Genomic DNA, 12,452 nt, shown 5'->3' with positions numbered 1-12,452 from the left:
TTTTGTAAAATATACCCAATATAACAAATTGACGTCGAATTATAGTTCTAAACGTCATCTAATAATTGCATTTATTTACAAAAATGTCACCATTCGTTTTAACGTTGGCTATTTAGTGGTTAGATGTTGAACGTGTGACATTATACGCGGTTTTTGCACTAGTGCTACATTATCAAGAAGGTGATTATAATAACATAAAAGTCCAAAAGAAAGCCCAGTCTAATTTCTATATAAGTAGATTGAGGGAAACACATTAGAGGAGCTTGGGGAACCCTTTGGGGGTTCAAATTTTGTCCTTTATCTCTTTTAAAATTTTTCACCCTCTCTTCTTATATTTTAATCTTATTTCCACATTAGATGTAGTGTTAAGGCTTTGGATTGATTCTACTGTAATTTCTTAATTGGATTCTAAGTTTAGATGAATACATTTGTTTGTTTTTATTATTCTTTTTATGATTTATTTATTTGTGGTCTCACAAAGACTAGTTGCATTCTTTGAATATTTCCACATCGACATGTGGGATATGGTTGAGAATGGTAACTATATGCCTTTTGATAATAAGGGAGAACTCATGCAAGGAAGTTCATGGTTTGATGACCAAAAGCACAGGTACCTTCATAACTCTAAAGCCATAAATTTGTTAATGTATGCTTTAATTGAGGAAGAATACAAGAAAGTACATGGTTCAAGGAAGAAAAAGAAATGTAGAACACCTTAGTTATCACATATGAAGGCTCAAGTGAAGTTAAAAGAAATAAGCTGAGCGTACTAACTTGGGTGTACGAGTTATTTTCCATGCTGGATAACGACAATATCCAAGCCATCTTCAATCGGTTTCAAACGATCTTAAATGAGTTAAGATTGCTAGGTAAGACCTATGATAATATTGACAAAATTATTTGCAGTCTTCCCAAGCAATGGAGACTAGAAGTCACCATCCTAAGAATCTCAAAGAATCTTGATTGGATGAGCTTAAAGGTACTCGTTGGAATCCTAAAAGTTCATGAGCATGATCTTCAACAAGATGGAATCATAAAGAAAGAAAACAACATAGGGTTGAAAGCTCAGAAACCAGCCAGAAGGACTCCCATAAAAGCCCTTAAGGTAGAAGAACCTTCAGAAGAATCAATTGGTAAAGAAGACTCCATGGAAGAATCAGATAAGGATGAACTATCGTTCATCTCCAAGAAGATCAACTAGATGTGGAGAAGAAAGAAGGACACACAGTTCAAATGTAGACGCCCTGGATCAACTTCCAAAAATGATCAGCGAAAGAAAAGTCCTCTCGTATGCTATATATGTAAGAAACCAAGCCACTTCAACTTTGAGTGTCGCTCAGGGACGACGATGTGGAGGCACGACTTCATTGTAGGTGCTCATGGAGGCCGCTTGAGGCATGTGGAAGCATCTTTTCTCCTCCTTGGGTCTCCTTCTTCTTTCATCCATGTTTGTAAGCTTGAGGTTCTTCCATGGAAATGGATAACCGAATTCATCTTGTTAAGAATTGATGTAGTTACTGGATTCTTGTGTATTTGTTGAACACTTTGAATATATATATATATATATATATATATATATATATATATATATATATATATGTCTGTTAATTTCTAGTTTCTTGTTTACAATCTTTAATGCTTGCTTGTAATGGGAACATTCATGACTTGATTTTTGGAATTCATGGGGTATGGGAACATATCTTGTGATCTAGATCTGAAAAAAGGGGCATAGTGGATGTATGAAATCTAGTAAGGAACTTACTACATTGGTTGTCTTAAGATCTTTGTTCTTAATCCGAGTTTTCTTATTAATTGATCATGGAGTTTATTGTTAATAGAGGATTTAGGCTCTTCACCTAAGGAATTAGGGATAGAGTAATTTCGGTTGTTGACATTAGTAATTAATATGTAAAATTCACATGTAACAAGTGATTTACCTACTAAATCATATAAAATATTTTATAAATAAATCACATTTATATGATAGTGTACGACTTTTTATTTTAACATTCGTTTCATATTCAACAACCAAAACTATTTCATTTTATAACAACCAAAGCCACTTTCTATTACAACAACCAAAAAGTAAGGTCATTAAACTCTATTTATTACACCTAATTTAGTGTCTAACATTGTTTCGCTTAAATTAAGTATTTTACCATTTCAAATATTTTCTTTAATTTGAAAAATAATTTATCCTCAAGTTAGTTTATAAGAATATCTACAACTTGTGAAAAACAAATTATCATTAATACTCAATACTTTTAGTAGTGTGTAACATCCCAAAATTATACAGTCATCAACTATATACTTAGAATAATCACATATATCAATATGGCAAAACAGTTTTAAAGCAAAGGGAACGAAAATTCGAAAGTGGCCGAACAGCCTGATATATATACATATAAGAATCCGCGAGCGTTTACAAAACAATGAGGACGAACGGTTCACAAAAATAAATACCGAACGTCTTAAAATTTACATAAAGCTAAAAGGGCGCTCGCTCACAACGGCCCGCTATCCTAACTACGCTAACCAAATACCGAACGCTTCATTGTTCGGCCTTCACTTCAACTTCTACAAGATTTGCTTCAGCAATGAATCCTTCCTCAAGGGTTTCCTCCAAAGAAGCATCTCCCTCTGCTCACATCCACACGGATGATCATTGCAAGGACATGACGGATACACATACAGACAACACAATGGAAAATGCAAGGGTAAGCTTATTGAATTTAATTCAAGTCAAACATATATTTCATACTTATCAAATCCATCAAGTAAATTCACAACATATACATCAATTCCATCCAAATCCTGATACTAGACCGACCGTCCGGACTGTATAAATCCTGTGTAGCTAAGGCGTCCGTGCACTCAGGTGGGGTAACTGGAATGCTCATCAGTAGCCACCTGAGGTTAGTCTGTTCTGTCTAAGTTACAATTATGGACTAGACCTCCTGCCATTCCCACGCATGACATACTCCTCTCTACTTGAGAACGAGAACTCACGGAATATCAGGATGAACCACCATCTAAGCTTACCACGTTCATACTTACAAATCTCAATTTCCATTCAAGAGTCGTTCCTCCCTGGAACGCTCGTTCAAAAACCACAATCACAATTTCAGTTCTTATAGTGTTCGCACATCTTAATTCTTCCTCTTAAATACATTTTCATTCTATGTTTCACTTTCATAAAAGGACGAACGTTCACTCCCCTTCATAACGAGGACGAACGTCAAGAGTGAGACCAAGAAAGACTCCTTTGAATCAGTTAAATGAACTGACCCTAGTACGACCCGAAAATACTTAGAATAATTTAAGTTCAATAACACTAGAGCGAATCCAATGGATAGATACATCACAACTTGTTTAGATAAATAAACCGAACACGAGTTAATTCAGGAGACAAACCGCCAGTCAATGACCGAGCGCGAAAATAGGCATTTAATGAAGTTTTGGACGAACGTCACTGAAGTCTTTGACGAACGTTACTAGATCTATTGGACGAACGATATTTTGAATATTTTGAACACTATTACCGCTCGTTGATAATCACGGAAGGAACGAGCGTTCGGTATAGGACCGAGCGCTATTTATCATTTATACTTTTAGGACGAGCGTTCGGTATCAGACCGAGCGCCACTTAGGACGTACGCTTTTGAGTCTAAACTTATCCGCTGATTCAAAATCATAGAATTTTGGAATTTACTTAAGATGGGATACTTAAAGTTCGTGTTTTAACAATTTGACTAAGTGTATAAAGGTAGATTTTCAAGCTTCTCAATTCCTCACACAACACTCATCAGGTCTACGTTTGGCCGAACGCTCAAACGTAAATTATGTATAAGAGGGCGTTCGTCCTCAAAGGGAAATCCTTTCCAAATGAAAGGGTTCAAATACATCAAAGAATTGGCTAAGACTATCGAACGGTCAAAGACCGTTTCGATAACGAACGTTCATTATCATGGATTTTCATATTCAAATTCAACTTACAGTAACATATTTTTCAGTACAAATTCTCATACATTTTCTAAATCAGATCATAGTGTAGCTCATGCTTCTCATGCAAAATCTCATCATCAAAATCATATAGTAAAATCTGATACCATAATTCATACTCAATAATATTCACAGAACATGCATCCAACACATTTCAACATCACAGATCATTCATGCAACACAGCATAACTCAAGGATTAAATTTAATAAGCTTCTGATGAATCATTATTTTATTCACTTCATTTAGTTTATTGTGCTAGAATTAATCAGGGAATTGTGCTTAATTGTCCAGTATTTTCCCATTTTACTGAATTGAGCCTAATCCGATCAGAAATTCTTATTTTAATTAATTTGAATTATCTGAAACGAATTATTTACATTATTGAGTGAATGAAAAATTTTGGAAAATATTTTTGGACATTTAGGTTTTCTGTACAAATTCCCAATTCCTCTCGGGTAATCGTTTACAGGGGCAAAAGTGCCTAAAAGTCAGTTTTTTTGCCAATGGTGACCTGTGTTCACCTGACTGAGTACCTGTGTTGGACTTTCTGTACAAATTTGAAATTCCTCTCGGGTAATCGTTTACAGGGGTGCTGTAAACGATTACCAGTGCTGCGTGAATGTTGTGTCAACTTGTGTGTCTTCGTTTGAGTTCAATTCTTATCCGTTTTGCATGCAATTTTTTTTCACAGTTTCGTCTGGATGTCTATTTTCACGTATAGTTTTTACTTTGTTCAAATTCGTTTTGTGCTGTTCCCAGTATTTATTTTACTCTCCTATGTCAGTTCAGTGCTTACTGTTGAGTGTTCTAATGTGTTTGCATTGTTTGCTTGTTGTTTAACAATTATGGTGGCTGGAATTGAATTTTTAGAAGCAAAGCTTGCAACACACATATACATCTCACGGATTTAGAGCTTTCATGTTGAACAAATGAAATGATGAAAGAGACCACATGGCAACTCATTACGTGAAACTCCAATTGCAAATGCTGAAATTGTTGAAGTGTAAATAGCACAAACCGTCTCCACATGTTTGCACATCTAGAGAGAAAGTGGAAAGACCTTGCTACAATATTCAAGAAACAACATTCTCACACGGTTTTTGCTTGCAAGCATCAATTTAAATGAAAATAAAAAGGGACCACATTCCATACTTAGTCACGGCCAAAAGAAGTTGCAAAGAAATTCCAAAGAGAAACAAAATGGAGGGACCATATGTGTAAGCTCACGGCCCCATTGGAAAATTCAGAAAAACATTTACCAAACATCACTAAGTTGGAATCAATTGAAGGGGCCACCATATTGCAATTGCAGTCACGGTTTTTGTTCAGATTTGGAAGAGAATAGCATGACAATTCATTTTGGCAAAGTAAAAGGTGGGAACCACCAAACTCTCTTGGCTGGAACGTGAATATGAAGCCATCAATTTGGAGAGCTTCAATTAATTTAAGTGGCAGCTCACATTTCACGGCCCACATGGAAAAATCTGAATGGTTTTCTCCATTTTGGTTTTGGCTAGCACATGGTCCACCACTCACGCTTTTTTAACGTTTATGGCTTATAAAAATTGAAGAGCATTGGAGATTGGCACGTAAGGGAGCAGCAGATTGGGAGTAACATCCAGCCATTTCCAGCAGCTACAAGCAAAGAAGAAGCAACCCAAATCCAGCTGCACTGTCCACCCGTCCAGCCATCTCCAAGTCCAGTAGTTGGCATGCAGCAGAAGACGATCTTCACACCAAGCAGAGCTCACGGCTGGAGAGGAGTCTTCACGGACAGCCACCTTGGAGAGAATGGAGGGTACGGTCCTCAAAGGAGCAGCAGCCGTGAATACATAAGAAAGCTGCCCCAGAAAAATAGCTTTTCAATTTGAAGAATTGGTGCAGCATGTGCACGGTTTTGTTGGTTGGATGGACAGCAGCTTGGACTTGGCTCTTACACATTCTTTGAGCTTGGAGAGGTGCAACACCCACGTTGGAGTCTTCACGGTCCAGCAATTTGGAGCAGCCACTTTCACGATGGAGAAGAAGACAAATAGAGGTCCACACGTTATATAGCAGCATCACGGCCTGCACTTGGAAGCACGTAGAAGGTAGTCCAGTAAACATGTGATTTGCACGTACAGAGCATCACAGGACACGACTGAAGAGGTGCAGTGGGAAGCATGGTGATTCAGCAAGCAAGTGGTGTCAAGAAAGAAGCACACGGACAACATCTTGGAGTGGGAGCCACGGTTGAAAATATTTTCCACTGAAAGAAGAAAGCAGCACACGGACAAGACATGGAGGACCCCTTTTTGCTTAGTTTTGGCACATATAGAGTAAAGAAAGATGTGGGGGCTGTAGGGGAGACAAAAACGAAAACGGGTGGAAAACCTGGCTGGAATCAAAGCAGAGTATACATGAGCATGTCTAAATTTTGGTTATAAAAGAAGCAAGCAGAGAGGAGAACGAGGGAGATATCAGATTTTAGGTAGTTTAGGTGTAGTGTAAGAAACTCACGGTCCTGGAAGAGGCTTCTGCCTCTTCCTTCTTTTCCAGTTCTATTTTTCAAACAGTGCATGAATTTTATTTCTGAAGCGTGTAGTTCATTTCACAGTTTGATCATTTTCATTTTAATTTAAGTGTTGAATTTTAATTTAAATGTTGAATCCCTGATGAATTTGATTTTCAGTCAAGTGCTTTTATTTTTACCGTCTTTTTTATTTTACCGTTTATGATTTTCTACATTGTTAAATTCAGTCATTACTTTTTACCATTCAGTTTTTACCATCTTTTACCGCTTGTTTTTACCATTGTTAAAATTTATTTCAGTGTTTTTAAATTCAGTTGTCTTATTTAAATTCCAGTCCAGTTTTAATTTATTCGCATTCAAAAACACCAACAAAACCCCCCCTTTCGTGTTAAAATCTAACACTGAACCACAAAAATTGGTCCTTGAGAGACGACCTAGGAGTCACTTCCTAGTTATACTGCATTCTTAATTGCACATCAAATTTGTATGACCGCGACAGTCGTACCAGCTTCTCATATCCCCGAATTGGGCGTTCGTTCTTCAAAAGGAAAACCAGATTCCAGTACACTCTTCTACCCTTAACGTTCAGCCCAAAACTCCTTAAACTAAAATTACAGAAAACCAATAATGGTTCAGAGAAGATGCATGCAAAAATCAGAGTGAGGCTTGCATGTGGCTTAAGGAAGAACAATGAAGCACGTGAAACTTACCCATTTCAGAATCCAAAACCGTTCGGTTCCAGATGAAGCTTACGGTGCAGGGATCGTTCTCACGGTGCTGAAACGTGAATGGAGCAGAGAATGGTGAGTTGCAGAAGAGAGAAGGAGAATGGTTTTTAGAGAGAAGATGGAGAATTTGAGATTCAGAAATTTTGGGGAAGAAGATGAAGTGTGCAGAGAAATGGGAAGAGTTTTCCAGAATTCAATTTCTCTTCCCAAGCAGGACGTGTGTCCATTCCTCTGCTGCCACATGTCTTCCATTAACGTTTTGGAACGTTCCAAAAATGACATCTGGCTGTTGCATGCAGAGTGAGTGCGTGTGCGTCTTTAATGGCACTGAACACGTATCATGTGCATTAATGGAAGTAGAGTGGTGATTCAGCAGTGAATTTAATGGACGTGACATAGTGTATTGTCAAAAAGTGATTCATAATAATATCAATTATGTTTTATATATATATATATATATATATATATATATATATATATATATATATATATATATATATATATATATATATATATATATATATATATATATATATATATAATTCTCTTTTCAAGTCGATTTTAACCTTAATATTGTCAAAATAATGAAAATCAAGATATCATAGATTTATTTTGATTAAAATTTATTATAATTGTTTTTTATGATATTATCTGTGGAGGAATGAATTTTTTAGTTGTTACTATCAATCGAAAAGAACTAATAATAATAATAAGAAATAAAAAACTCCAACAACGTTGTAAAAATAACTATTATCAATGTTACCCTAAAACATTGTTATGGATATCAACCGGAAACAATTCAACTAATATCTATAAAGAAAATCCTTTGTCATAATTTGATTGAACTTCTTTAATAAACTTTGACTAAAAAAATAACATCAAATGAATATGATTGAAAAAAGATTATTAATAACTATTAAGTATTTTTTATTTAATAAAAATTAAAATACTTTATGTAGATGAGAAAATTAAATTTATCAAATCTAATTTATTATATTAAAAAATAAATAAACATCAATTCAAATTTTAATTAATTTAAATAAGTGTTGAAATTTTTTATCAAATCAAAGGCATGTTACGTTGTCCATTTTTGGAAATTCTCTAATAATGATTTAGTAGCAATCAGACTCAACAAACATAATAAAGGAACACTCCTTCAAAGAAGTATATATTCTCACATTGCCCAAATAAATGCATACACACCCAAACCAATATAGGATCTCACAAAAACAAGCCAAGAGTTTATAGAAATTACATGTTTCCGACAAATTATGTTGGCCTTACAAACACATATAGCCATAACTAGATGAGATCAACGAACTTAGACAAAACACCACAATGGAGTGTCTTATTTAACATCCGCTAATATCATACTATCAAATAACAACTCAAACATGTTGATATGCACCAAGCTCCTTACCCCTAGCTTGAGATATTGATCTAGGGTCACTTTCTAAGTATCATACAGATCATAGAAGGGGTCTTTCACATATTCTTATCTGAAAAATAGTTAGCACACATATTCAATAAAAGCAAAATAGTGATGAATAAATTCTCAAGAATAGAGTTCTCCAACTGTAATAACTGTAATGTAATATCCTTCCCTTTGAAAACATAAAGGAAATCATTCACAGAAAAATGAATCATAAGGGAAGGTTTCATCACACAAACATAATTTCATGGCACCTTATTATGAGAATTGGTAGTAAACTTGTAAAATTTTTAATGTCGCGCCATAGGCAATTTCTTCCATTTGAATTCAAATTAAGGAATCTCATTAATCTGTTAAATTCAATAAATAATTAAACTCGGATATCAATCAATATTCTTGTTAAAATGATAAGAATATAGGGACTAACACAACTGAAAAATCTTTTCAATTGGTAAAAATGTACATACTCATCATCCAAGACTTAATATTTATTAATATTTTGATACAATTATTGTTTAGTTTTATTCTATATACCGATATGTATATGAATTCTTTTAGAAGTACTAGTATGACGTACTTGTTCATTAAACTTTCATAAAAGATTTTATATCTCCAAAAGCCAAATGATTTTGTACATAAAAATGATGAGTAATATATATATATATATATATATATATATATATATATATATATATATAAGTATATAAGATAAGATGTACATGAAAACAAAGTTCAATCTCCATCTAAAAAAAATAAAGAAGAAAACAAAGCCATAAAGGTGTAGAATTTTGAATAATGTATCGGAAAGTACCTACCTTCAGTTGAATTTTTCTCAAATAACCATGTGAGAATCTTGAAAGGAAAATAAGAAATCCATCGCATTATTAGGTTGCTTGATGCTGAGGGCAACCAGAGAAGAATGTACAGCAACAAAAGCAGAAGAATGAAGATCACACACAAAATCATAATAGTAGTGGCCAACCAACTGAGATTGCTTATAACAAGGTGGACACCAGCCAAGAATGCCACTGATAAGGTTGCAAGAGTGACTCCTAAAAGGGGTATTGCCACATCAAGAGCAAAAAGAGCCAAAGTTATATCTCCTAATTGAGCCCAAATGAGTATAATAGTGACACTAATACCACCGTACATGGATGCTGTGATGCAGAACATAAATGTTTTAAACCACACGTGAGGTAAAATAATAGCCATGCCTTGTTCTGGAGCAGAACTATTAGTTCCACCAGGCAAAGTAAAACCTGCGGCAAATGCTACTGTAGTGATAAGGGTTGAAACCACCATAAGAGTGTTGATTCTGTCTTTATAAAATTCTGTGCTTTTGGGTTGTGGCCTTTCGGGGAAAGGGATATCGATAGTCGGTAACCCTCTTTTAGCATTTTGTACGCCAGCAGATTTTAGTAGACACCATGTTAGCCGCTACAAATACAAGTTTGTGTTACAAATTTAACATTCCAATAATGAAAAAATAAATAGTCCAATAATGTCTTAACAGAGCTATGATGATGATGATCAATTTTTTTCACAATTTACACTATTAATGTGGATGAAATATACCACCATACTACATTATGTGAGAGCTAATGGAAAATAAAACAAAAATAGGTCCTTAATCATTCAAGATGAATTTTAATTGATTAAGAACCTTGTCGAACATATATTCCCATAACAGTCACTATAAATAAAAAAGGCATATATTTAAATCTTGAAATTTTAAGTAAAAACAATACTCTATATATACTTGCCTGTGGGAAGGGCGGATTATCTTCTTGTTTAAATTGCTCAAAAGCATCGAGAGCTGTTTGACTGTTGTTGTTAAGCCAATGTAGATCAACCCTTGTGTCCCATGTCAAGGCTTGCACAACTTTTGGATGACAATATGAGGCAGCCAGATGCAAGGGAGTGTTTCCATCATAATCCTTGTCATTTATCATATCTTTAACTTCATCTTTTGCATTTTGCAAGATGTACTTTATCACATTAAATTGACCCATTATAGCTGCAATGTGAATGATATTTCGACCTTTGTTATTAACTATTTCTCTGGGATTTGGGCAAATTTCAAGCAATTTCTTTACCACTTCAGTATGCCCATATGCAGAAGCCAAATGAAGAGGAAAAAATCCATCTTTGTCTCTTTCCATATGACATGTATCACAACTTTCAAGCAAGAACTGAACACCATGTAGGTAACCTATAGAAGCCGCATGGTGAAGAGCATTTCTTTGTTTGTGATCCTTACCATGAATCCATTCCTCCTTTTTGTTTACTATTGTTTCTAGAATATCTGACATATATCATAAATAACCAATTATATGCACAATCTTAAAAAAAAATATCGAATACATTAATTATTTAGAGAAATGAAGAAATATTAGAAAAACCATATTAAATAAACAAAATATGAATGACAAAAGAAATTAACCAATTATATTATATATTTATTCTCAATTCATCACTAGTTTCCTAAAGGAAATTTCTTAAATTTAAAAAAACTTGAATATTGAATAGAAATAATAGCATAACTTAGAAAGGATACAAAGTGTTTTTCTATTTTCTTTCACTATTTTTAAAATTCTGTAGTGAATATTCTTATTGCATTCACTAAATTTGTTAACTTTATGAAAGTACAAAATTTAGAAAATGGATGAGTTTAATTATTTTATTTTAAAATGAAAATAAATTTCAATTAAGCTGCGAAAGTTTTTGTATCAGCTCTGTAAAATATTTTTGTAATTGAATCTTTAAAATTTTCTTTGTTTTTAATTAAGATTAATTGTGTAAAATTTTCGTTATGAACACTAACTACAAATGTATGTAAATATGATCATATAAAATTAGTGAATGATAATATAAAATGTACAGTTATACAACAAAATTTACCTTTTAAGATTGCCTCAATGGATGGTGACGGGGCTCGTTGACTTTGTAAGATCGTCCACATGTTTTCTTCTGCCATTAGAATATCCAGACTCGCTGATTCGGTTTCTGATAACCGAAGACTTTCTAAGATCGTCAACGTGTTTTCTCTTGCCATTAGAATTTTTAGACTCTCTGATTCGGTTTCTGATAACCGAAGACTTTCTAAGATCGTCAACATGTTTTCTCTTGTCATCAGACTCTCTGATTCGGTTTCTGATAACCCAAGACTTTTTAAGATCGTCAACATGTTTTCTCTTGTCATTAGAATTTCCAGACTCTCTGATTTGGTTTCTGATAACAAAAGATACACCGGTGTTCGAGATTTCAATGACCATTAACATTGAAGTTCAACATGTTGGGAACAAGGGCAATAAAGAGAGAAGAGAGAAATAAACAAGACTAAGAAGTATTTGTTTTGGTGCATTTGTAAACCTTACATAAGCTTTCTTATATAGCAAAGTGAAGAACACCATCTCACAATACTAAGCAATGTGGGACTAAAAACACACTACAAAAACTTAATCAAACTATACAAAATACTAACAATTCTCCCACTTGGAGTTTGATTTCCACATAGTGTAATTGCCTTCATCATTAGTTATTCTTGAAGGCCAATTGAGGTACTGCAAAGCCTCAATTTTTCTGTTGTAACAACCTTTGTCAACATATCCGCTGGGTTCTTACTTCCCAGTATCTTCCTCAACGTTAGTATTTCATCCTCAAGCAGAGATCTGATGAAGTGATAACGAAGATCAATATGCTTCGTTCTAGAGTGAAAAGTTGAATTCTTAGCCAGATGTATTGCACTTTGACTATCACTGTGCAAAACAGTCATTT

The 12,452-nt window shown here is 34.2% G+C and overlaps 1 protein-coding gene across 1 annotated transcript; it reads right to left on the bottom strand.

Annotated features, from left to right (window-relative positions):
- Positions 1 to 2,551: 2,551 nt before the first annotated feature.
- LOC108332624 (protein ACCELERATED CELL DEATH 6) lies at positions 2,552 to 10,987 on the bottom strand. The gene is made up of 3 exons (XM_017567944.1): positions 10,439 to 10,987; positions 9,491 to 10,112; positions 2,552 to 2,640 (listed from the first exon to the last, which is right to left on the bottom strand). Exons 1-3 carry the CDS (start codon positions 10,985 to 10,987, stop codon positions 2,552 to 2,554), a joined length of 1,260 nt encoding a protein of 419 aa, XP_017423433.1.
- Positions 10,988 to 12,452: the final 1,465 nt, after the last annotated feature.

Source organism: Vigna angularis, chromosome 11 (genome assembly GCF_016808095.1).
Source record: "Vigna angularis cultivar LongXiaoDou No.4 chromosome 11, ASM1680809v1, whole genome shotgun sequence".
In the NCBI taxonomy this organism is placed as follows: domain Eukaryota; kingdom Viridiplantae; phylum Streptophyta; class Magnoliopsida; order Fabales; family Fabaceae; genus Vigna; species Vigna angularis.
Note: the sequence above shows the minus strand (reverse complement) of the source record. Positions and strands in the feature narration are given on the sequence as shown.